General features: G+C 40.6%; 1 protein-coding gene across 2 annotated transcripts in view; it reads left to right on the plus strand.

Annotated features, from left to right (window-relative positions):
* The window catches only part of SEC63 (SEC63 homolog, protein translocation regulator), a 46605-nt gene that overhangs the window by 19121 nt on the left and 738 nt on the right, over positions 1–26746 (plus strand). Inside the window, exons 5-21 of one of the 2 annotated variants that reach the window (XM_054393046.1) lie at positions 1064–1125; positions 3174–3232; positions 4156–4206; positions 7055–7163; positions 9731–9825; positions 12095–12227; positions 13425–13517; positions 15103–15257; positions 15998–16145; positions 17042–17124; positions 19445–19504; positions 19735–19896; positions 20523–20531; positions 20604–20762; positions 21679–21780; positions 25101–25199; positions 26084–26188. In XM_054393046.1, coding sequence (XP_054249021.1) covers positions 1064–1125; positions 3174–3232; positions 4156–4206; positions 7055–7163; positions 9731–9825; positions 12095–12227; positions 13425–13517; positions 15103–15257; positions 15998–16145; positions 17042–17124; positions 19445–19504; positions 19735–19896; positions 20523–20531; positions 20604–20762; positions 21679–21780; positions 25101–25199; positions 26084–26188 — 1684 coding nt within the window. The remainder of the gene's footprint in view (positions 1–1063; positions 1126–3173; positions 3233–4155; positions 4207–7054; positions 7164–9730; positions 9826–12094; positions 12228–13424; positions 13518–15102; positions 15258–15997; positions 16146–17041; positions 17125–19444; positions 19505–19734; positions 19897–20522; positions 20532–20603; positions 20763–21678; positions 21781–25100; positions 25200–26083; positions 26189–26746) is intronic. The other variant, XM_054393044.1, reaches the window with a different exon arrangement.

Genomic DNA, 26746 nt, shown 5'->3' on the forward strand with positions numbered 1-26746 from the left:
TTTGACCTTGAGAGTCCTGTTTGGGGTGAGGTGAGAAGAACCAACAGCAAGCTCACTCGAGCAGTTTGCAAATGATACTTTCTGCTCAACCACATCTGTGTTCCTGTGAAAGTCTCTTCAGTAGGCACTGCAGTACAGTTCTGGCATTGCTTTGTGAGCCCCTGAAACATCCCTCTGCTTTGCTTTGCAAGCCAGCACTCAAAAGCTTGGTGATACAGTTTGATAGTGCAAGAGCTGTGGCAGAGGCATGCCTTGATGTAAATGACTGTCTCGAAAAGGAAGAAAGCTGCCCATTGAATGAGTCTGCTTGTTAACAAATGTGAGACTTGGAAGCAGTCAGGAGATGTCTGACTCGTTTGCTGGGTTTCTTCCATGAGACAAAATCTTCCATGTAGTGAAGGAGTGAGTGCCTGCTGTTCTTTTTCCTGAAGCAGTGCTCTGCCTTCTAGTAACAGAGACACTGTTTGAGGTGTTACGTTATTGCCAAGAAATTGTCATTTCAGAGCAGGCATAGAAACTGTAAGGTCTAGGAGGTAGTGTCTTAATTTAATTCTCTCCTCTTAAATATGAAATTGGGGAGTTCCAGGGGGGAAAAACCGAAATACACACATGCTAAAAGTCTGGGATAAGAGAATTAAAAGCTCCTATGGACAACTTCTGTATCAACTGCTCTTGTGTATTTTGTTTTCAACCTTTGTTGTCTTTCAAAATTTGCTATAACCTGTAACCTGGCATTGAAAAGTGCTCTTTGCTGGTGAGTCCTCAGTCACTCTGAGGAAAGGCAGATGTGGTTGCTCCCTCTCCTATACCAAGGGGGCACCTTCTGTGTCTGATTTCTTTTGCTGTCAGAGTGGTGAAAGAAGTTGCCTGTGTCTCATGGAGGCATACAGCAGCACTGTTTTATATCAGATTTCATACAAACAATAGCAGAAGCTGTCTAGCTTGCCAAACCATCTCTAAGAGGACAGTCGAAGCATTGCCACGTTTGAAAGTTGCTGTATGCTAATGATTTAGGAATTTTCTTTCTACTACTTTCTAACTGAATATCTCTTCTTGAACCTAGCTTAACTGATGAAGAATCACGAAAGAATTGGGAAGAATTTGGTAATCCAGATGGACCACAAGGTAACAACTGTGAATGACAGCAGTCCTGTAATTTGTGTGTGTTGAGCTGTGTGATATCTGATGGTTTTGGAAGCACTCAGATCTTAATGATACATAGAATAACTTTTGCCTATGATTTGAAGCTATGCAGCAAATCAACTTGCTTGTGAAACTGGTTCTGGGGTGGTGGAAAGGCAGGAAAGAGTTTGTTTAAAAAATAAGTATATTTTTTTTTTTAGTCAGCTTCAGTAAGCATCTGGGGAGACTTGCCAATATTAAAAGGAGGTATGAGTAACAAACAGAATAATGCTTACTAGAAACATGCCAGTTTTAAGCATTTCTTTGATCAGATACTGTAAATGTATATTAACAAATGAATTAGCCACAATGCAATAAACACACTTTAAAGGGATGTAGGTGAGGCTATGCTAGCATTTAAATAAATGCTGTGTACACATCTGCCTTCCATTTGCTGGCAGCAGTACTGTCTGAGTGTAGCTCTTTGCCACCTTCATCCTGAGGAGTCCTATGCTGGTTGATTGTTCCTGGGCAGGCAGCTACATGAAAATAATCCTGATGATCATGTGTTACAGTTTTACAATAGATGATCCAAACTAAAACAATTTAGGACTGAAACTAAATAGATTTCCTCCCCCCACCCCTCCTATTTGCAATTGATGAGTCATTCCTAAAACATCTTTGTGACCACTGTTTAAGCTGACTAGCTTTGAGGAAGAATATTGTGTATATCAGGTTGCCTCTGATACTGATTACAAGCAGTCATCTGCTCTCTTGTTAGGTCAGGCCTTCACAGATCTCTGCTTGTTGATGCCCTGCAGTTTGTGGGAAGAAGTTAGGCTGCATAACTGCATGGGATGAGTTAAGGCTTAGAAGTGATAAATGGAATTTGTAACTTGTGAAGTTGCAGGATGACATGAGGGAAATTCTTCTTTTGAATTATATCCACCCAATGTAGGAAATGAAGTTTAAAAGGGAAAAAGACCCTCAGCTCTTGAACCACTGTTTTCAAAGAAACAATCTTCCCTCTTCCTTCAGAAAAATTCTGGCTGTCCTAGGTCATGGCCTGCCAAAGGCACTTCTGCTTACAGAAGAAAAAGGCAGAGCTACTACTACCAATATAGTTAAGCAGGAAACTACTATAGGAGTCACATTAGGTTTGTGCATGACAACTGGCTGGCTGAACTGATGGCTGTCACAGTCTGCTGGGGACAGTATCAGAATGGCATCTAAGTACATAGGGGTCCTAGCCTGTCCTTATTTAAGGCAGTAGTCCTCATGAAATCTGCTAGTGCTGAGGAAAGCATGGTTTGTTTGGTGGCTTCTTGTGGTTTTTTGGTTTTAAGTAACCCCTAGAGATTTGCAGAGTCTTTTTTTCCCCCTCTTTTCTTGATTTCCTGGAACTTGGTGTTGGAATGAGTAGTGTTTGTGATGTTCACTTTATTGCCACTAAAGTGTCTGAAGACAAACTATGTGATGGTGTTCTCTGCTCCTTGTGTAGATCTTGCTGTTAGAGAAGCCTGACTCTTGGAACTGAGCAGTGATCCTTTATTACCAATCACACCAAAAAATGAACTGGCAGAGGATTCTGCTGCTACAGTTTACAGCTTAGAACACTTCCCTAAAGTTACAAGCTAACACAACTTTTTACTCAGTTGTCTTGTAGTTCATTTACTCACCCAACTGTGTGTTTTAAACTGCTAAACTCTGCAAGGCAAAGCTCAGAAATCCTTCCATCTGTGAGAAATGTTTTGCTGTATTTTAATAAATCCTGCTTATCTATTCCACTGCACTGCATGAAGCTAAAATCTTTGTTTCAGATGTTGCATTGAAGTCTTGCTATTTTCTTGCATAGTAGAGTGAATTTCTAATTTCCTTTGATTTTGCTCAATTTGTTAGAATTGTGCTGATTGGAGGGCTAAGCATGGAGATTTTTGTGTGGGTTGGTGGTTTAGGGTTTTTTTTTTTTTTGGTAATTCTTTTATTTTGGAAATCAATGAAAACTTTAAAGCAATTATTTGAAAGCAAATCTCTTTTCTTTCATCCTACAGCTACAAGCTTTGGTATAGCTCTGCCAGCTTGGATTGTGGATCAGAAAAATTCAATTTTGGTGAGTCAAGTTACTTAGCTCAACATTTGGAAAGGATCTTTCAAGTGTTCACCTTAAAATCATAGAATGCATTGGGTTGGAAAGGACCTTTTAAAGGTTATCTAGTCCAACCTCCCTGCAGCAAGCAGGGACATCTTTAACTAGATCAGGTTGCTCAGACCTTCATCAGGCCTGACCTTGAATGACTCCAGGGATGGAGCCTCCACTACCTCTCTGGGCAACCTCTTCCAGTGTTCCACAATCCTCAGAGTCAAGACCTTCTTCCTAGTGTCCAAAATGTTTTTGCTCAAAATGTGCATAATTAAGTAGAACAAGTAATTAATACAAGCATGTTTGACACAAATTTCAGGAGTCAAAGGTGTCAGAGTAGCTGAAATCCAACTTTTGAGAGTAAAGTATTACTACACTTGGAAGGATCCCATTGCAGTGACAGCAAGGTTGTATTGTGGTGACCTCGGCCACCTCTGTTTTCTGTTGCAGGGAAACACAGAACTGTTTGTTTGCTGGATTTCTGTGACTCCATTAGGTTTGCCTGTGGTGCTGTAGCCAAGCAGCATCTACATGTTCTTTTTCTTCCAAAGTATTTGCCTTACCTGCTTGATTTCTTTTAAGGTGGTAATGTTTCTGTCCAGTGCATCCCGGTTTAGCTGCCAGCTCTTGAATTGGTAAAGAAACCCACCAGAGAAAATGTAAAGATTGCATACACTAAACTGATACTCCTTATTTATACCCTCCCCAACTGATTATACCACTTCTAGGTTGTTCTTCTGAACTAATGAAAGGTGTGATGCAATAAGCTTGCATTAATTTGTAGTAAGCTTGTGGTAATAAAAATGTTTGCCTGTGTTTGAGGATAAAGATTAAACAAGTGTGGTATTGAGTAACTGAAGTATCTAATGCACTGTTTCATCATTTTTCTCTAGGTTTTGCTTGTATATGGATTAGCATTTATGGTTATTCTTCCAGTTGTTGTGGTAAGTATCATCTAAATAGTATTCTCCTCTCTGTAACCAAGCTGTAAACAAAGCTGAGACATAACTGGAATTACTCATTCTTGCCTTTCATGGAGAGACTGAGCAAACAAAATGTTTTCTTTTATTCTTTTTTTTTTTTTTAGTGTGGGTGTTTTCTTATCTTATGGAAAGAATGTAGCTGCTGTGGAGTTTCCACCAAAGCATGCAGTGCCATGACAGAGAGAGGGCTGTAGGGAAAGTATCAGATATTGCAAGAATTAGACTGAGTTATGCCTTGTGCCTTCTGTCATTCATCACCTAAAAATTTATGTAATGTGATGAACTCAGGAGTATTTTCAGTGGTGTTACTGTAGAGCCAAGACTGAGATGTGTGCAGCTGATGATACTGGAGTGATCACTCATGTGGAGCAGGTTGTTGATTTGGTTTTTCCTGGCTGCCTCTGCTTTCATAGCTTCAGTTTTTGTATTGATCTTCTGTACACCCTGAGATGCCTGTCCTTGAGATTTGTTTGTGTGAGGGATCAGTTCCTAGGTGAGTGGTATTTCAGGGCTGAGGTTTGCCCTACAGTATGGCTTTTTGAACTATGTCCCTTAGTCAGTGATTGTGCATTTGGGGAATGGCCTGAGGAAAGGGGCAGAAAATCAACACCCAGAAACCTTCGTGTTTTGGCAAAGGAGACCCTCATTTGAGACAGCCTCCTGGGGTCTTGGCAACTACTTGCATCTCTGTATGCAGAGACTCAGCCAGGCATTATCCCTTCTCTTTCTGCATAATTGAAGATTTAGTATAGAAAATCAGATGTGGTGGTTTCAACAAGTTGTTGAATAAGAATTCTGAAATCCAGGGTACAATGTCTACATGTTCTTCCAGCTTCCCTTTTACGTTGGTGTCTGTTGATGCTTTGTTGTACACATGCACTTGTGGTGATTTACACCAGGTTTATCATAGCTCAAGGGGAAGTAAACATCCTTTCTCTTCTTACAAAGAAATGTCCTGAGCAGAGAAAAACATCATCTGCCTGTTCTTACCCCTGTGCCAGATGTGGACTGCTGCATTCAGACTTGTCACTGTAAATTTCTTTTATAGTCAGTGGAGAGGAGTAGTCATTTTTATGGAGCAAGTCATTTTACCATTTCATTCTGGAGTAGATGTACAGGATGATTCATCCCTTTAATGGGCCTGTTTCTCTTTTATGAATCAATAAAGAAGCTGAAGTTAACCACAGTGTACTCATTCTGTGTCTGAGATAGGCATCTAAAATAAGGTAAGGCTAGTTCCACCCTTTGAGTCCTGATCAACACCAAAGGAATATACTGAGATCTATTCCTTTATAGACCTCCACTGACCTAAATAGTGTCCTGTACATGAGGCAAGAGGGACAAAATGTCTGCAAAAGCACTTAGGGCAGCCTCTTGCATGGACTGCCTATGGTCATATTTATTCTTCCAGTGCCTATATTAAGACAAACATTTGATAGCTGTGGGATTGGAATCTAAATTTCTCTGCAGAAAAAAAAAAACTTTAAAACCGAAGTTGTGTGCTACTTTGTGTCAGGGCTCATTTTTTCATTGAAGAACCAAACCTAATGTATTAAAAAAGGGGGGGGGAAAAGAAAAAGGCAATCTTGTGAGGAGCCAGACCTGGAGCATTTCCCAAATTAAGTAAATTGCAGAGTTCTTGCTGTAGTAGGGGACTTCACACTATTGCCTATTAAATTAGTAGTTGTAAGCATCATTTGCTGCTTGTTGTCACTTTGCACTTGCTATAAAACACTGCAATAGATTGGGATGTGTCTAGGATGTTGTTTTTCTTCTGTTAGTGAGCATTGCTTGCAAGGAAGAGTTCAGTGACCAGACTGCTATTTATAACCCAGCACACTATTTTTCTTTAGTATATTAGAGTACAATCACTGTACAGTGAGTTCCAGAATTTGTTGTAATGCTAATGAGGGAATTACTGGAGTGTTCCTGAAGATGTGGAAAATCTTTTCTCTCAATCATAATGGCTTAATTCTGAAAATTTTGCCATAAGGGCACTGGGCCACCTTCAGATTCTGCTTCTGAAAAGCATTTTCTGATTAGAGAAAATTAATTTTTTTTTTGCAAATTTTCTTATGCTGACAGAAATCTCTTCTATTGTTCTTGGTTTGGCCTTCATCTGTCTAAATGGAATTTGATTTTGAATGCACAGTAAGGAGTTATGACATTATATATGAGGTAATACACCTACTGGCTTTACTGCTGAGTGGATTCACTGAAATAACAGCAAAAATAAAGCTCTCTGCATGTGCATTGCTGGAGGGGAATTGTATAGGCTAGAGATGACGTAAAAACTGGCAGCCCCAGGGTCTCTGTGGTGGATGTGGCAGCCCCAGGGTCTCGCTGGTGGATGTGGCAGCCCCAGGGTCTCTGTGGTGGATGTGGCAGCCCCAGGGTCTCGCTGGTGGATGTGGCAGCCCCAGGGTCTCTCAGGTCAATATATCAATGAGCTTTTAAAACGTGTCAGAAAATAGTTTTTGTCTCCCTTTCCTTTCTGAAATTCAGTTGACCTGAACATAGGTAAAGTTCACTTGAGAGAGTCACGGACTGCATCGAGTTGGAGGGGACCCTCAAAGGTCATCTTGTCCAGCCCCTCCTGCAGTCCTGCAGTCAACAGGGACATCTCCAGCTCGATCAGGCTGTCCAGGACCACATCAGTTCTGATCTTGAATGTCTCCAGGGACGGTGCCTCAACCACAGCCCTGGGCAGCTTGTTACCTGATGGTGAACAGACCTGAGGTGTTCCAGCAGAGCTGTTTTCAGTTCTTCATCCAAGCTGATGTTGGTTTGTTCTTGTTCCGTGTCCCAGGGTTCCTGGTGGTACCGATCCATACGGTACAGTGGAGACCAGATTCTCATCCGGACAACTCAGATATATACCTATTTTGTCTACAAAACAAGGAACATGGACATGAAAAGTAAGTAAAAGAGATCTGGAAACGCTGATCTGTTCCTCTGGAAATCTCCTGCTGCTGATGTTAAGATGCTTCTGCTTTCGTAGGCCTTTGTTAGCTTAAAAGAACATTTCGGGGTCTTTTAGAGTGTTTTTAAAACCTGCGTTTTGTCCCAGGTGAAGAGCACTGTCTAAGGAGGTTTAAGTATTTGGGAGAGGGAGTTGTAGATCTGTATTTGTGTCTTTCTGTCTCTACATTAAAAAAAGAAAAAAATGTTATTTATTCTTGGGAAAAACATGCTGAGCTGCCTGTAGTCCTGAGTTACTGTGTGGCTCCTAGGAGCACAGCCTCTGTCTGTGTGTTTTCTTCTGTTAGTGCAATAAAATAGGCTTTGGGGATTTTCTAGGGGCTGCCATAAAATTTTTATATCACTAAGGAGTGAAGTAGCATTTCTGGCTCTCTCTTCTTACCTATTTCATAGTTAAATTTCTGTTGAACAATTCTATGATTCTATGAACAATTTACTGTCAAGTTCATGTTACTTTGTTACGTGTGTATAGTTCCTGATATATTTTTTTTTTTCTTCTCTGCTCACTTCTAAAGGGAAAAACACTACCCTTTTCCAGGGAAAATCTATAGATGCATTATGTTGGTGCAGAATTGGATCTTTTAGTTGGGAGGCCTGAAGAACTAGCATGGTACTAGCTAGTTGTGGAGTGGATTTTACTAGATTGTATACTCAGAGCAACTGAAGAGCTGAGTAAAGAAACTCCCCAAAAATATCTAAAAAGAGTTCATAAATATATTCTCTTACCCTATTGAACTGCTTTAGATTTGCTGTGGAAACATGCTCTTGCTTACACCTTTTTCCTACTGAACAGAAATGCTTCACTGATAATCCAAGAGGTCTAGGAGATAAATGGGTGGAAATGTGTTTGCTTTCTAGTCTTTGAATGCACAGACTTCTGTGTGTGAAATTCAGTCCAGTTTATTCCCTCCACCTTGCCTTTTTCTCCTGCTTTATCCCTTCTGCAAACAGTTAAGTGAGAAAGGAGGAAGGGGAGAGTGGGTGAGACTTCTAAAGAAGTTCAGGGAGATTGCTGCAAATCCATTCTTTACTTTCTCCAAATTTGTTGTCAGGGGTAGGTTATTGAACCTTAGTCAGAACCATAGCTTTGAGGTTTGCCTTGTTCCTCCTACAGACTGATTAAAAAAAGTTGAAGTGGCCTTATTTTAAGGACTTAACACTTCCAGGGAGTCCTGGGGTCAAGGGCAGGGCAGGTTTTTTTCCACTGAGATCTGTTGGGCTGTCTGAATGAAAAATGAGGCACAGCTGAGATGGCTTAGAGAAACCACATAGTGATCAGGTAAGGCTTTTGCCTGATCTAGTGTGAGGTGTCCCTGCCCAGGGCAGGGGAATTGGATCTTTGAGGTCCCTTCCAACCCTGACAATTTGGTGATGCTGTGGTTGTGAACTCCATACTGGTGAGGCAACACTCAAGGCTTAAGCCTGGGCAAGGGTTGCCAAACTGGGCAACAGTGAGACAAATCTGCATGACTTGCCTTGTGTTAGGTATTTTTTTTTAGGCTTCAAGACAAATGAGTTCATTACAAAGCTTCCTTTCTTGATCCACAATTGTGGATCTTAAATAATAGGAAAGTATTTATAGCTGTTTGAAACTCTTCAATGTACTCTACTCAGGAAGTAAATAGATACTTGAGAACAGAAGTGAAAATTGATGCTCAGGGAACTTGACTAATTGTTAGTAGGTGGAATTCACTGAGCACTGCAAGTGGGCAAAAATAACTTGGGCTTGCTCAAAACGTAAGAAGAAAGCTTGAGTAATTGCTGAAAAAGGTTATTTTAACTGGAGCAAATGATGGGGTGAGCTTTCTCTTGTCTGTGGCTGAGGCATCTGGTGTGTTCATGAGCAAAAAAAGCTCTTAATACCCTGTTGTGTCCTCCTTCCAGCTGAATTACATAACAGAATCTTTTGAGGTAGTATGGCTTTTCCTAATCACATTGGGAAAAGAGCAGTCCATGGAATTTCTTTGCAGGGTTATTTATTGAACTGCTTTTCCTGACAATTAAAAAGGAGGGGTTTGGTGAATTTTTTTTTAAAGTTGTTTTTTTTTTTTTCAGTGTTGGCTGAACAGAAAATTGAGTTGAAACTTTATCCTTCCTGCCTGCTCCCCTCCAGTACACACATGGTGGTGCTGCCACAGGCACAGGAATTGCTGAGAGGAAGGATTCTCTGGGCATGCAGTTGCAAACTGCTGTGCAGTGATGTCTGCCAGTCCTGAAGAATCCTGGCTGTGTTTTTGTGAAGACATTTAGAGACAAATGCTGGACTGGATGCCATGCAAAATGGAGCCTTGAGTGATCTCTTTTGTCTTGTGCCAGGCATTGGTTCTTGCCTCTTTTACCCTCTGGCAGTAGTGACTGATCCACTAAACAGAGACCGTGGATATGCAGGGTTGTTGGGGGAAGAGCTGGGGATAAGTTGTAAAACTGAGGGTTCTGAAGAAATAACTGGCTGGCATAGGATGTTGCTGACATTTTCTCTGTCTGCCTCCAATTCTCTTTGCAGGGCTTATCATGGTTTTGGCAGGGGCATCCGAATTTGATCCTCAGTACAACAAAGATGCTACGAGCAGACCAGCAGACAACGTTCAGATCCCACAGGTGAGTTATACCAGGAGGTGTTTTCTAAATCACTGATCCCTCCAAGGGAAGAGGGGGATGGTGTTTGACAGAATTCAAGTTCAAGGCAGTAGTTTTGTTGAGATGCAACGGTGTCTCTTCAGAAACAGAAATCAGAAGTTAGACTTGTGTGGTTTTGTGGTGTTTGGGTTGTCTTTTTTAAAGTGAAGACAGCATGAATTGGTGATAATAGCTTAAATGGAATCAGTTTGGGGAGTATATATATATGTAGAGAGAGAGAGACTGCTGGGTTAGGGTTTGGGGGAGGGGTGAACTAACCAGGGAATTCATCTCAGTCCTATAACTGTTCAGTATTGATATAAGAAGGTGACTGCAATTTGATAAAGTCCTTTTAAATCATTAACATAGATCTGGTTAAATGTGTTCATACTGAAATAGAACTGTTATCTGATGTCTGAATTAGTAATATCTTTAAATATTATAAAGATTCCTCCATGGATGTCAGCTCCCCTCTGGTTGCCTTTTCATTTCCACTTCCCCATTTCATTTCCAGTCTTCCCAACAGATGCCATAATGCATACTGTGGCAAGTAATTATCACTAGCAGAGTTTTAGGAAATCTTATTGATCAGAAACTAACATTTTTGGCTTGGAGAACTTTAAAGCACACTGTACAAAAATACTTCAATGAAAATGATCTGTGTTTGCAAAATGAGAGGGGGTAGTGCCACAGATTGAACCTTTTCTTGCACACAGTTGAATTTTCAAGTCATGAACATCCTTCCATCTCCTAAACAAAAACAAAATAGGCTGGGATACGTCTTTCCTAAATTCTCTTACAAATGCTTTATCTTCTTGTGGATTTTTTTAATGTGGTTAGGTGAGCTTCTTCAGCAGGGTTGTTCTTGGGGAAGTTCACCTTGATCATCAGTTCTTCTCCTGTGCTGTTGCAAGCATTGGCATTGTGCAAGCCCTTTACATTTAATAATTCTTTATTTAAAAGGCAGCCAAGCCTCCTGTTACCATATCCCACTGAGAAGCTGTTCCAGAACTTGCTGTTCCAGTGATGAGGAGTCATGTTTGTGATCAGTTTATATCCATGGTTTGTCATGGTTATTCTGGAGTCTGAATGATGCTTGCCATGTGTATCCTTAATGCATTTACAGCCAGAAGCAGCAGTCCATTTGTTTTTTCTTTTTGTCTTTGTTTTGTTTCCCTCATCCTGCTACATACTGAACTTGGTCATCAGCCCACCAGGGAGATCCAGCTTTTAACCTTCCTTCCTGTGACATTAGATTCATAGATTCATAGAATGGTTTGGGTTGGAAGGGACCTTTAAAGATCATCTAGTTCCAACCCCCCTGCCATGGCCAGGGACACCTTCTACTAGCCCAGATTGCTCAAGGGCTCATCTAACCTGTCCTTGAACACCTCCAGGGAGGGAGCATCCACAGCCTCTCTGAGCAACCTGTTCCAGTGCCTCACCACCCTCACTGTAAAGAATTTCTTTCTAATTTCCAGTCTAAATCTGCCCTCCTCAAGCTTCAATCCGTTCCCTCCTGTCCCTTTTGAGAAGTCCCTTCCCAGCTTTCTTGCAGCCCCCTTCAGGTATTGGAAGACTACTATAAGTTTTCTCAGAGCCTTCTCTTCCTCAGGCTGAACAGCCCCAACTCTCTCAGCCTGTGCTCATAGGGAAGGTTCTGCAGCCCTCTGATTGCCTTCCTCTGGACCTTCTCCAGCAGTTTGAGGTCCCTGTTATGCTGGGGGCTCCAGAACTGGACACTACTGCAAGGTGGGGTCTCAGAGTAGAGAGGCAGAGTTACCTCCTTCGTCCTGCTTGTCACACTTCTTTTGATACAGTCCAGGACTATTTCTGATGAAGTTGTCTAGCTCTTAGATGAGTGAAAGGCCTCAAGATGATTCTTTTTGCTAGTGCCTCTTGAATTGAACAGAAATACCTTAGCAATGTGATTGAATCTTGTAACCCATCAGAGCAAAATCTAACTTTAAACGTAGGTATCTATCAATACAAATTTACTCACTGCTATATAAGGTGAGTTTCTTGTGTGAAAATCTTTACTTCCTCCCTCACCCACACGTTGGAACAAAGCATTTAAAGTTACTTTTTGGAGCTGTGTTATGAATAAAAATGGTAAATGTTCATCTTTCCAGGGAAAAGTTACTGAAAGGCTTGGTTTTGTGAATAGCTTTTTCTCCTTGCAACCTGATCTCCTCCTGTATTTGTCCCCTTTAGCACCAAAATGGTTATTTGTCTTTATCTTTTATTTTAGCTCATCAGAGAAATTGGTGGCATAAATCTGAAGAAGAACGAGCCTCCACTCACCTGCCCTTACAGCCTGAAAGCCAGGGTTCTGCTGTTGACTCATCTTGCCAGGATGAAAGTTCCTGAGGTCCTTGAAGAAGGTAGTGGCTTCTCCCCTGGCTGGAGAGGGTTTTCTCATTCTCTTGATAGCCCTGTAATATCCTAGTTTGAAATGTGGGGGTTTGGGGCTGCAAATGTGACTTTGATCAAGCTTTGTTTTTCGTTTTGTGGTTGGTTTTTGTTTTGGTTTGGGTTTTTTTTCTTTTGGTGATGTTGTTTTCTTTGTAATAGATTAAAGAGTTATGTATTAGAAGTGTATTTGCTTTTCAGAGTAAAGAAATCCAAGATAAGCATACTATTTCTCTCTAACATTTCCAGTCATGGTTGTTTTTGGAGTTTTTCCCTTCACTATGTAAAGCAGGGTTGAGAAGGTTAGAACTTTACAGTATCAGTTACATCTGTGCTTGGGTTTTGCAGTTTTCATACTTGGGAATATACAAACTGCAATGTTTCTAAATGCAGTTCTTCAGTTTCAGCCACAGAATCATGGAATTGTTTTGGTTGGGAATGATGTTTAAGATGAAGCCCAACCAATCTCTAACTCTGCCAAGGCTGGTGCTAAACCATGTCCCTCAGCACCACCTCTGTGTCTCTTGAATGCCTCCAGGGATGGGAATTCAACCACCTCCCTGGGCAGCCTGGTCCAGTGTTGACTTGGGATGTTCTGTGTTTGAATGCAAATGAAAACCCTGAATCAAACAAACAATGAAGATGCTTTGATTCCAATTTTCCAGTTTCTTTCAAAAGGAAAAAAAGGTCAATTTTAAGTATTTAAAAATTTAAAAGGAGGTATTTGAAAATACTTCCTCGTCCTCAGCACTTTAGACTTAGAACTTCTCACAGATCCATAGTCAGAAGTTAGTACTTTACAAAGGACAATTTTCCCCAAAATTGGTGTTTCACTAAAAAATGCTTTTTAACAAAAAAATCTGTGATCACCAAAAAAAAAAATAATGCTGTAAATAGTCTGTGCCATCTTGTTGCTTTCTCAGATGGCTCTAATAAGTACCTCTTCATTTGGTGTGGAAGCTGCTTGTCTGGTACATGAAGTTTGTTCCCTCTTGGCAGTTGCTCTTTCCTGTTTTGTTAGGGGATGTTCTGGATGGCTGTGTCAATTTTCACTGATATAAGAACCATTAAATGTTCAATGCATGTAAAGTGTCCCCCCCCATTTTTTTTTGTTTTGTTTTCTTCCCTGTTGGAAGTGCAGCATAATTGCAGCCAGTTGTGTCTTGCAGATCAGCAGTTTATCCTGAAGAAGAGTCCTGCACTGCTTCAAGAAATGATTAATGTGATCTGCCAGCTAATCATAATGGCTCGGAGCCGGGAAGGTAAGAAAAACTCTGTCATTAGAACTGGTAAATATGATTTCTTCCCTGCAGTGCTTTATAAAGTCTTTGCTTCTTGTAGGAAGCTTAACCTGTGGTATTTAGAAATGCCTAAATGTTCTTCTGCTCTTTTCACTGTAATGAGAGAGCTCTCCCATTTTGAAGATTGAAATGCCGCTGCTGCCACCAAGCCCTGCTCTGAAATCTTGAGTATCTCTGTTCACCTTGTGGGTTTTCTTTTTTTTTTTTTTTTTTTTTTTAATTAAAAGTTTTTCCCTAAATGCAATTGAAACCCTTTTCTTAAAGGTCTGGACCATTTTTGGTAGCAAAACACTTAGCCTAAGAGACGTTGAACCTTCTGTTCATCTGTGTTTTAATTTGCACTTTCACAGTTCTTCCTCCTCTCCTAAAAGTGTCACTCGTGTTTTGGCTCATTCTTTGCTGTCATTTCTTTGTCTGTTGCTTTTATTTCTCCATTTCTGCTTCCTGTGCTGGTGAGCTAGCTATGTGGGTTGTTATTTTTTTTCCCCCTCCTGAACTTTCAGTGGCAGGTGCTTTGCCATAATTGCTGTAGAAATGACAATTTAATCAAAATGTAATATTTAAGCTTTTATTTTTACTGTAAAAAGGCAATTATGCTGGAGATGGTGGCTTGAAGTGTAAAGAAACTGAGACTTGGATCTCAATCTGTTGTTGCAACAAAAATAGGCAAGGCATTTTTGAAATGTCAGCCTTGGGGATCATTTTGCTTGCCATCAAGTAATGCTCATTGGTTCATCTTTACTAGACCCAAACTCCTAAAACAAGCCTTGATGACGTCCTAACAGGAATGGTTTGAAGGAAGATTGTTCCCAGCAGTATTACTAATGATGCTGGAAATTGTGTAGCTCAGAAAAGATTTTAAAGTATAGGCAAAGATCTAGAAAGAGTCTTAAATCAAATGACAGGCATCATAAATTAGGGAAGCCTTCTGCCATACAGCTTTAAAATTGCCTTCATTTCTTTCATATAGAATCATTTTGGTTGGAAAAGACCTTTAAGATCTAGTCCAACCATTCTCTTATTCTGGGTATATGCCACATAGCAGTTCAGAGAAAGATTTCAGTAGCTTAAGCTCCTCTTGGCTCTCAGATAAGGATCTGAATTATTTTTCTGTTTCATGGTAAAGCATATATAGAGCAACCCCAAAATTGCCAATTCCTTGGAGCAGCTCTTGAGCTTGTGGAGGAATGCTGAAAGGAGTTTTCTAAGCAGAGTTTTGAGAAGTCTTCTTTATGAATGGATGGTTATCCAACACAGTTTAACAGCAATTTGTGGAAACCTGGCAATGTTGGGTGGAAGTCTTTCCCTTTCTTACTTTTCAGCTGTGATAGCCTAAGTAGAAGAAAATGTAGTTGAAGCTGTGTGGCTGCAGTGAGAGTTGAAAGGCTGCCTAGTTAATTATGCTGAACATTTTAAGATGCCTCATTCTTTTGGTTGGTTGACTGAGAGCTAGGTTTCCTGTAGTCTCTAATACAAGCATGCATTGTAAAAATGTAAGAAGAAAAACCCAATTAAAAATGGTATGGTCTGTTTCATTCTCCTCAAGAAAGGGAGTTCCGTGCTCCATCTTTGGGATCTTTGGAAAATTGCATGAAGCTTTCCCAGATGACTGTCCAGGGACTCCAGCAGTTCAAGTCTCCCCTTTTGCAGCTGCCTCACATTGAAGAAGACAATCTTAGGCGAGTCTCCAATCATAAAAAGGTATAAAACTATAGATAATACTTGGTAATTTGTTGCAGCTTATCTCATAATCCCATCTATCCTTCCTCCTAAATGAGGGAAGAGACCAATTTATTAGACTTGTTTGTACGGAATTCCCATGCATTGAACTGCTCAAAACCAGAGTCCCCTCCAGCTCTGATCACTTTGTGTGGATGTGTGAAGTTGTTTTTAATAAAACATTTATAATGGGGAGGTAATCAGATGTTCAGACAAACCTGTGTTGGGTTTAGCATTTTAGTTCTTAAAAGGATCACTTTAAAAGAAGAGGTTCTAGGTTTGTCTGCAGTTCTGTTTGGGGAGGGGGGGAACCAAGCAAATAACTTTTTGCTTAGTTGTTCCTGCTCAAAGCACCGAAGTACTCCAAAGAACTCAATAAGATTTCTTGGCTCAGCCTTCAGCTGGCTGAAGTAATCATATTGAAGGAACTTAACCAGTTTGTAAAGGGTGGTGTGTGAGGAACACATCAGTGCTCAGACCTGGAGATCTGAAGCTTTGAATGCAGCCTTTCTGTTTTGTTTCTCAAAACATGTGTTGCTTTCCTCAAATATGATTTGCTGTGGGGATTTTTCCCAGTAAGAGCAGATCAACTGGTATGTATTTATCAGTAATGTAGGGGCACAAGTGATATATTATCCAGAGTTTGTGGACTGTATTCTCTGCTACCATTTGAGTTCTCTTTTTCCTCTTCTTTTTTTTTTTTTTTTCCCCCTTGCATTCAGTATAAAATCAAAAGTATTCAGGATTTGGTGAGTTTGAAGGGGTCTGATCGTCGCAATTTGCTGCACTTCCTAGAAGATAAGAAATATGAAGAAGTCATGGCTGTCCTTGGCAGCTTTCCATATGTCACTATGGATATAAAACCACAGGGTGAGGAGGAGGTCCTTTTGCTCTGTATATGTTGCTCTCCTGGTAATTTGATAGCCTGTTGTCAGCAAGCTGTTGGAGGACACTGAAACACAGCTCACAGTTAAGTCACGTGGCCTGGAAATTCCATGCTTTTTTGAGTGGCAGGCTCTTCTGCAGGAGGTTTATATCCTGGCAAGATAAAGTACATAGAAACATACCCTCATGGTATTTTTTCCTTTGCCTTCTGTTTTAACAATCATGCATTTAATTATTTTCTTCCCCATGAGGGTGGTGAGACACTGGAACAGGTTGCCCAGGGAGGTGGTAGAAGCCTCATCCCTGGAGGTCTTTAAGGCCAAGCTGGATGTGGCTCTGAGCAACCTGATCCAGTGTGAGGTGTCCCTGCGCATGGCAGGGGGGTTGGAATTGGATGATCCTTGAGGTCCTTTCCAACCCTAACAATTCTATGATTCTCTGATTTTTATTTGGTTTTAATGTGGCATTGTGACTGAGCTGTTAATCATCTGAAAGTCAGGAATATCAAAGGTAGGATTCCCAGAACAAAAATATAAATGGCTCCCTTTGGCTGTGGGCAGTATTTCATGTTTCTGAACTTTCCTGCTCAAATACATAATGCACAATATTAGAGAGTTATGGTTCCCTCAGCAACTATAACTTTGAATTTTCTTTCACACAGTTAAAATTTCAAAGTCAAAGTTGCTGGTTTATAGTTTGCCAGCCCTCAGTCTAAGGTTGTAAGAGGCTCATTAAATAACATTTTGTAATATTCTTTTGTTAAAAATTCTGACATTTGTAAACTGTATTTAGACACAGCAGAAACAGTGTTTAATGAAGGGGGGGGGGGAAGGCTTTTAAAGCTTTTTAATAGATGTGTTGCTTTTTCTTTTTTCCACTAGTTTTGGATGATGAAGACAGCAACAATATTACAGTAGGTTCTCTTGTCACTGTTCTGGTCACTCTGACAAGACAGACCATGGCAGTAAGTATTAAGGATGCCTGTTCCTTCAGAGTAACTGCAAGTATATGCTTTATTAGCATTCTTCTTTGTAAGGTAACATAGTGTTCTGTAAATATAACTGTAAAATTCAGATTTGAAATGGAGAACTTGTGCTCTTAATCCTCTCAGGTTTTGTTTCTGAATGAGAAAGTTTTCCTGGAATCAAACCAAAGTCCAGTCTGACCTGTTGCAGTTGTCTAGGGAACAGTAAAAGAATATGGCAAGTGATACTGCCCTGAGGTTTGTGAATAACAGGAAAAGAGACTTTCAGAAACTCAATTCTTGAACTAGAATAAAGTATGCCCTCAAGTCCTTAGGGCAGTGCTTGATTTCACTTTGAGGGCTCAATGTTACAAATCTCTTGGGTGTTTTGTATGCTTTTATGAAAGAAATTCAGCAGAATATGCGTAACACCAGTGCCATGTGAAGCAAGTGGACTGCTTAATGGGTAGCAATCACAGAGTGTTAGGACTTGGAAGGGACCTCCAGAGATTGAGTCCAACCCTGCTGCCAGAGCAGGATCACCTAGGGCAGGTCACACAGGAATGCATCTCCAGAGAAGGAGACTCTACAACCTCTCTGTGCAGCCTGCTCCAGTGCTCCATCATCCTCACTGTAAAGAAGTTTCTCCTCACGTTGAGGTAGAAACTCTTGTGTCCTAGCTTGTAACCATTGTTCCTTGCCCTGTCACTGCATCCCACCAAACAGGGCCTGGCACCTTCATCTTGACACCCACCCTTCAGATAGTTATAGACATTGATCAGATCCCCTCTCAGCCTTCTTTTCTCCAGACTAAACAGTCCCAGGTCTCTCAGCCTTTCTTCATAGGAGAGATGCTCAAGTCCTGCAATCATCCTCATGGCATAACCAAAATAATACTACAGCCCAGTAGTTAAACTTCTAACATGTGCTTATTTTTAGCTTCCAACACAGTAATGACTTTGTCTGAACAAGAACCTAACCAAATGCCAATATTTGCATCAGATAATTGTCTAAGTAAACAAAGTTGGAGTTATGCCTCTAAGGTGAGACACAGGAGGGTGGGTGTTAGAGCTGAGGATCAGACTAGCCAGGGGAGCCAGCTGAGCACAGAGCAGTCTCTGGAATGTCAGAATGCATCACCTCAGGGACAACTGAGGATGCAGTGAGTATGAAGTAAAAGCACAAGATCACTGTGCTGGATCTTACAAATGAAAGAAAGGGCTTTTTAGTCTGGAGAGGAGAAGACAGAGAGGGAATCTAATAAATGTATGTAAATATGAGGGCTGGGTGTCAGGAAGGGACAGGGACAGCCTCTGCTCACTTGTGCCCTGTGATAGGACAGGGGGCAATGAATGTAAACTACAGCACAGGAACTTCCACCTCAGCATGAGGGAGAACCTCTTTACTATAAAGGTCATGGAGCCCTGGAACAGGCTACCCAGAGAAGTTGTGGAGTCTCCTTCTCTGGAGACTTTCAAGACCCATCTGGATGAGTTCCTGTGTGACCTGCACTAGATTGCAAGGTTCTATTCTGGCAGGGGGGGTTGCATTTGAAAATCCCCAGAGGTCCCCTTCAACTCCTAACATCCTGTGAAACTGAAAGTTGTGAGTAACTTGAACTGTACTTAGAAATTCATTATAATGTCTGTCAGCATATAGAAAACTCATTTAAGATATTTTCCATGTGAGCTTCACTGTTCTGGCACTATGAGCCAAGAACTGGAGCTAGCTTTTGATATGTTGCTCCTATTTGTCATCTTTGTATGAGACAGCTCCTTGTGACTGATGGATTGGGTTTTTTTAATGGTATATAGTATGTTTTGAAGAAAGAAATGCCTGAAAAAAATCCATTTACATAGAGAAGTTCCAGGCTACATAATAGTAACATTGTGTTTTGCCTTAACACTTTGTGTTTCTGGTTTGATTTGTTTCATGGCCCTGAGTAGCAGTGCAGCTGTTGAAGTTTGTAATGCTCTGGCAACTAGAGCAGAACTTGCATTTTACTACTGCTTGCTTTTGTGATCAAGGATTTCTATGCTTTCTAAAACATGCTCTTTGACCTGTTGCACTAAAATTCTTGATGATGCCAGTGATGGGGGGGAAAAAAATCCCAACCCCAACATTGGAAATGGCGTTGAAATGTTGATCTGCTTCATCCCCTCTTGTGTTTGTCACTGACTAAAGAATTTGCTGTAATGATTAAAACCTTCAGGCCTGATTAAGGTGATTTTAGTTTTAAGTTGAAATACAGAATGAAGATTTGCTCTTTTGGTGTACAGAGAGGCATTCGTGGTTTCCTTTCACCTCTTTCTCTAACCAGGAAGTGTTTGAAAAGGAGCAGTCTATATGTGCAGCAGAAGAGCAGCCAACAGAAGAGGGGGTAAGTGAAGAATGAATCTTCTTGCTAGCTAAAGAGAACTTTACTTGCAGTTCCTGAGTTACTTATGTGCTTCTTGAGCCTTTTTTTCCTTTTCTCTTTAGAGATGCCTACTGAACTGTCTTGAGCTATGCCTTTTAACTTTTGGTTCTCAGCTTAAAATGCTCAAAGTGCAGCGAACGCCTGAAATTTAATGAACAGGATAAATATTTTAAATGCTTCTTCCTTTACAGCAAGGAGATGTCAACAAAGTTAAGAGCAAAGGATGGCAGCAAAAGAATAAAGGAACCAAGAAAGCTTCAAAGTCAAAGAAAAAGAAGCCATTGAAAAAGAAACCTGTGCCACCCTCTTTGCAGCCACCGAAACAGCAGAAGCAAAAACAAGCTAATGGGGTAGCTCAGAAATTCACTGATGCTCTGGGAATCTTGTTCAGTTTATTACTCCTAATCTGATCAGTGTTTTGTATATGTTACATTTCATTCTGTGCTAGTGTAAAGCAAATTTCTGAAAATAGCAATTTTTATTTTATTTTCCCCTTTGCATTTAAAAGTTACTGGTAAAGTAAGCCAGGGAACCACCACAGAAATGTTTCCAGTGGCCTGCTGGAAGTTGTGCCCAACTACTTCAGAAGTCTGGCTTCATAGTTATTGTTACCCTGCCTTCTGGGAGATGAAGTGTTCTGTAACTTCTTCTTTTCCTTTAAAGGGAAAAACTGAAATCAGTCTTTTTTTTTTTTTTTTCTGGTAAATTAAGTAGCTTTAGTGTCTTTCTGCTCCCACTGCATGATGTTTTCTGCACCTCATGGGCTATGCTGTTGGTACTTTCTTCTATCCTCTCTGGTTTTCTTCTGGCTCTCTGAAATGTGGCCCTAGAATGAAATACTATTTGTGTTGTGGGTGCCATATCGAGAAGGAAAATTATTTCCCTGTTCTTAGCACATGAGGATTCATCTTCCCCATAGGCATAATCTGTGACACAGGATAGTGTAGATCAAAATAGGAAATAAGGACTATGCCTTAAGACAGGTGCTGTGAATGCTGTGTAGTACAATAATGTAGACCAACTAAGTTAGAAGTGTGGTTTGTTTTCTTTTTCCCATTAGGAAGTAGTTGCAAAGGAAGAAGAGGAGGAGCTTTCTGATAAAGGGAGTGAATCTGAAGAAGAAGAAACAAACAGAGACTCTCAAAGTGAAAAAGATGATGGAAGTGACAGAGACTCTGACAGAGAGCAAGATGAGAAGCAAAACAAAGATGATGAAGCTGTAAGCCTTCTTTTTTTTTCTCGAAGGGTGATGTTGCCTGTGGGGCTGAGAGAAAATGCATTTTAATCCTCTAGCATCCCCTCAGGCTAGGCAACACTAAGATGAAGGAGTACTATCAGTTCTGCAGAGATTTTCAGACCTCATTGTGGCGTAAGAGTTTTGCTACTGCGAGCGTCTTTCAGAGAAAGCAATGAAGAGCCTTTGCAGCATAGACAGCTTCGAAATGAGATGTGAAAACCAGCTCTTAACTTCACTGACTGTGGTGTTTCTTGCAGCTTAATCTGATTATTAGCTGCTGCAGATCTGGAGATAAAGTCTCTTCTTTTGAACTTAGTTCTTTATGTGCAGAGGCTGTTAGTGCATAAGGTGCAGCAGTTGACTGAACTTGTACATGAGCTTACTAAATTGTTAATTGTTAAGTCAGTAATTTAAAACTGTTATTGACAAGGAGGCATTGTGGTGGTAGAAGAGTTCTGCACCACAGGTCTTAAAGTGGAAGATTCAAGATTGACAGCTGGAAGTCCCATACAAGGTGAGAATAAGCTGCTGATGGGAAGAGTCCTCAAGCTCACAATCAGCCCTCTTGCAGCTCAGGTAGTGAGTGACTGTAGGCAATGCTGTAAAAATTGAGTTTTGAAGAATCTGTGCCAGCCCTGCAGATCTGTGTTTGGGATAGTTTGGGGTTGTTTTTTTAATATTTATGGTTTCTAGTTTTACTGTTGCTTAACTATTTTTTTTTTTTTGCCTTTAATTGTACTGTGTAACTTAATCTGTGTGTGCCTTTCTCCCTTATGATGTGCAGTGTGGCACGAGAGTTTGTCATATATGATTTCCATAGGCTAGAGTTTCTTCTTTTTTTTTCTTTAATGCAGAAGCTGGCTAGAGCACAATAACTCCTTAAACTTGTCTTTGACAGGAGTGGCAAGAACTACAGCAAAGTATACAGAGAAAGGAACGAGCCCTTCTTGAAACCAAGTCAAAGATAACACATCCAGTTTACAGTCTTTTTTTTCCTGAGGTAATACAAAACATTACAGCTGTGAAATGAGAATTCATGTCATAGAATGATTTTTTTTTTTAAGATAATGTAAATACTGGGCTTTAAAAAAAACCCACAATATATAGCTTGAAAAAATGCTGATGTTAAAAACAAGTCTTAATTTGTAAATTCCTCTTAAACTCTTCAGATGCTTTCCCAAAAACTTAATGTTGTTTTTCTTTCTCCACAGAGACTTAGAAACATTCATAGAATTTGAGGTTCCTTTTTGATGCAATAATTCTATTTTTTTCATGGTGATCTGCTACATGTGGATAGATTCAGAATGAAGCTTTGCAGAGACATAGGGATCTGATTTATAGTCTTTTTCTCTCTCTTTTATTTTTCTTATGGAAGTGAAAGCACTGCAGTGGCTCTAATAAGGAATTGAGGGTAGAATATTTGCTTTTTATGTGTGTGCAAGTGCCTCTGATATGGTGAAGTCCTGACCCTTCCTGTGTTAAGTCATGACAGGAGAGTTTGGGGATCATTTGGGTCAGCAGTTTTTTTGCTTGAGTTGAAGTCTCTTCACAACAGGGTGGTGGCAGCACAGTGGGCAGTTGTGGGAGATGGTTGGCAAAGCAGACTTTTTACCCCTGCATAGTGCTAGAAGTAGTGGAAGCCACTTGTGGAACTGTCTTTCCTCTAGAGCTCCAAAGTACCAGGTCAGGTGTGGATGGGTATTAGAGAAAGGGATGTCTGAGGGTGACTCAGTGCAGTAGGTAGGCAGAGGTGACTTCACAGCAGGCTTTGCTGGTGAAAGTATGTTCTGATACATCAGTTGCTGCTTATCCAACAGCTGGACACTCATTAGGTGTCTGGAAACACATTACAGCAATGAAACTTTGAAAAGGTGGGATTTTGTCAAGGCATAGGTTACACGTTCTGAGCACCTAAGTTAGGCCTTTTTTTTGAGAGGTGGACAGATTGGAACCAGGAGGAAGGAGTATTTGGCAACACTTAACTTTCCAGGCCAGTGATTTAGGGGGTTTCCTTTGCTTCCCTGCTGGATGACTAGGGTACAAAGCTAGGAGCTCTCTTTTCCAGTAACAGGGAGGTTATGATTCCTCTTGTGGTTTAAAGGAGACTGCTGAGATGGGGAAGAACAGGAAGACATGAGAAAAAAAGGAAGGCACTGTACATTTGCTCCTTCTTTTCAATCCCCAAGGTTCTTTATGTCTGTACTCTGCACAGCTGTTGGATGCTTGTGATAATACTGTTCCTGTGCTGCCTTTACCTAGGTCTGCCATCACTGGAAAGCCAAGTGTGGGAAGCAAGAAGTGTTGCTAAGGAGCCAGACAAGATGCACAAATAAACCAAGGAAAATGTTTTCCTGGAGGCCTTAGCTGAGAGTTATGTGGCTTCATGGCATCTAGTTCTGTAAGGGCTGATCTTAAGTGTCAGGAAAGCACAGCATTAGATACCCTCCCATCACTCAATAGAGCTTGCAGCAGCACTCCAGCAGAACAGGAAAAGGTGTACTGGCATTCTGCTCTTCTGGCTGCCTGCCTTAGATCATGTCAGATATGCAGCAGGGTCTTAATGCCTCCTTGCTGCCAAGGCAGCTGGCTTTGGCCATCAGTCTAAGCTCTTTGGTCATCAGCCTAAGCTCAGACAGTAAGTATCTGCCTTGCCCAGTGCCACAGGGGTGCTAACTATTCATATTTATTTTTTTACTGCTCCTGAGCGTTCCTTCAGAGACTTCACTTATATCTACTCCTTAGAAATCTGCTTCATCCGTGTGTAACCAAGCTGCTGCTGGGTGCTGTGGTAAAACCTAAATACTGTGCTAAAAAGTAAATAATCTGGGGTTGAAGTGAGTGCTGGAACCTGCAAGACACATGTGTTCTGTCATGGCACTGCAGCTGTGAATTTTACAGCCTCTCCTCACTGACTGCCTGAGAGCTGCATGTAGCTGTAGCTGCAGTTGGAGCATGTTCAGGCAGAACTGATTTGCAACATCTGATTCAGAGTATTGTGTGTGTTGTGGTCATGGCTAGGTCACAGATGCAGAGTTAAAATGCCTGAGATCTGTGAATCTGCATTTCCAGAATTGATGGGTGTCTAAGTGTGGCTGAGCCTGGTTTTACTTGTTTTCAAGAGGGAGCCTTTGTACTGTGTCATCTCAGCTCTTGGGCAGTTCATTACTTTGCCAGAGATGCATCTTTAATCTGTGCAGGTTCCTAAATAATTCTTTTCTGCATCCATGGATCCAGAAACTGCACAGATTGTAGTTTTGACTTTTTTTTGGTAGGAACTGGCCCTGGTGTTCCAATTTTATGAACATACTGGTTCCCTGGCATGCCAAACCTTGCACCCATCTGTTAAAGGGCACTTTGCCCACTTGCCTGTTAGCTTGCCAAATTCTCAAATTCTCACAGGCATCAACTTGAAATTCCACCCAGTAAGAGGCAGGAAAATGACACTGCTGCACAACTGTCCTTTCTGTAAAAAAAAAACAAAAAACAAAAAACCAAAGAAGCAGTGGCACTTTGGGGTCAGCAGCTTCACTTCTAAGAGTTTACGGCATAGATTCCTATGAGCAATAGATCAATGAATGCAATTTGTTCTGCTCTTTCTCCCCCCACCCCTTCCATGGCTGTTATTTTTTTTTACTTTTTTTTTTTTGGTGAAAATCCACTTGACAGTTTTGATCTTTGTTCTGAAAGAAAAAAAATAAAAACACTCCTTGCCACTTAGAGTGATGGAGACATACACAATGTGTAGCAGAGTCAGCACAGTGTTTTGGTAACATCAAAAATAATGTCGTGATACAAATGGGAGAGCCTTTTTCCTGTACTCAGAGTCCTAAGAGAGGCCCAAAATGGCAAGTAGCCATTTCTGTGATGGATGTAGCTTCTGTAGCTCTCCTTCATCTGTACTATTCCTACTGTTTATCCTTCTATTCCTGGAGGCCCCCTGGCTAGGAAATACACACTTGAGCTTTGTAAGATTCTTCTTTGTTACAGCTGTCAAGCAGATTGACAATATGTTTATGCTGAAACTTAGAGAGAAAATAACTTATGCCTTGTAATCACAGGAGATGGTTTTTCCAGGGAGGAAATCACTGAGAATTGTTGTGAAAAGCATTTCTTACAACTCTACAAGTTTTGGCCTTCGTTGGGCCATGCCCCTGTGGAGAAGGTTGGAGCTAGATGATCTTTAAGGACCTTTCCAACCCATTCTGTGATTTTTATTCTAAGGCCCAGTGAATCATAATTAACTGCATCATTGTGTATGGCTTCAATAGTCCTGATGGTTTGAGTGTTGTGTTTTGTTTGTTGTTGTCTCCTTTATGCAAGGAAAAGCAGGAGTGGTGGTGGCTGTATATTGCAGATCGGAAGGAGCAGATGCTAATATGTATGCCCTATCATGTTTGCACACTAAAAGATAAAGAAGAGGTAAACAGCTTCAATTTTCTTTTGGGGTACTGGGCTTGATGATCTGAGAGGTCTTTTCCAGCCTTAGTGATTCTGTGAAATGTCTTTATGGTATGCAAATACTTTTTTTTTTTTTTTCCAGATTTTACTTTTTTTTGTGCTTATCTCAAGATGGAAAACCAAAATTTCCTCTCCTGATAAAAGCAGAGAACAGCCTTTAAACTGAAAATTGATAATGGGGGGAAGATGGCTTTCAAATTTTTTTTTTGCAGAACAGAGATTTTTTTTTTTTAATTTCCTGATACCAAAAGCTGATGAAATAATAATGAAAATCATTATTAGCCCCCAATGATAATTCTTAAAGATAGTCATTCAAATCCATGAGAAACAGTGTTGTTTTTTTTTTTTTCTGTAAAGCAGAGGCTGGCTGTGACAAATTAATTAGCCTTGGCTATATGAACCTTTCTGAGGCTGTAACCTTTGGCTGTGTTCTTTGCTTTTCTGAGAGGTGGAGATGTTTTTCTTTCACACTAGACTTGATGTTCAATTTCCAACACTAGAGCTAAGCTCATGCTATCAGCAGACTAAAATATTTTAGCCTGTTTGGGTGTTAGAAGCATACAGTGTGGTGAAACTTTGACCTTTATGTAAAGTTACTTGGTGTAATTGAGGGGGGGGAAAAAAAAGGTGACTTGATGATCACCCAACTTTCATGGAAGCAACTATCCTTGGCTCTTGTCTGCCTTATGCAGGTATTTTATTGTGCAGAGATTTTCAAAGCAGTCTGAAACTTTTAAATTACCAAGTAGTATTCTGTAGTGGTGTTTACTGCTCATTAGATTACTCAGGTGCTTGTTCTAATGTGTCAAGCAGCAAGAACTTAGAGTGTGAATTCTGTTTTGTAGGTAGAGCTGAAGTTCCCAGCACCAGGCAAGCCTGGAAACTATCAGTACACAGTTTATTTGAGATCGGATTCCTACATGGGATTGGACCAGATTAAACCACTGAAGGTGATGCTCAATTCTTTTGTGTATTTCTGTTACACTGAAAGCTGCTTCATATGGCTATTAAAACCCCCAGAGTCCTGTTAGCTTTAAGAATTCAAGCTCTCCTAATTTTAAGAGTGGCCAGGAGGAACTCAGAAGCAGTTTTAATCTGATGCCAGTAGTGGTGACTTTATGATGAGTGGGACTCAAGTTTGTGATGCTTTCCAGTGCCTGCATGTCTTCATACACCTTTTCTCACATTTATTTGCTCTGGCTTTATGCTTTGAGCTCTGCCATGCCATTTCCATGCCCTTAATCCTAAATACACCCAGTTAATGAGAAAAACCTAGCATGCCTTATCTCCAGGAGCAGTTGTTGGGTTGGATTGGGTTGGGTTTAGTTTGTTTTGTTAGTTTTTGGTCTGTGGTTTTGCTTTTGTGGTTTGCTCTTTGTTTGTATTGCTTTGGTTTGGTTGGTTTTGGGTTGTTTGGGCTTTAGTTTGTTTGTTTTGTTGTTTGTTTTGATTTTTCTTTTTGGGGTGTGTGTTAGGTATTGGGGAGTTTTTGGTGGATTTTGTTTGCT

The sequence above is a fragment of the Indicator indicator genome, chromosome 27 (genome assembly GCF_027791375.1).
Source record: "Indicator indicator isolate 239-I01 chromosome 27, UM_Iind_1.1, whole genome shotgun sequence".
NCBI lineage: Eukaryota > Metazoa > Chordata > Aves > Piciformes > Indicatoridae > Indicator > Indicator indicator.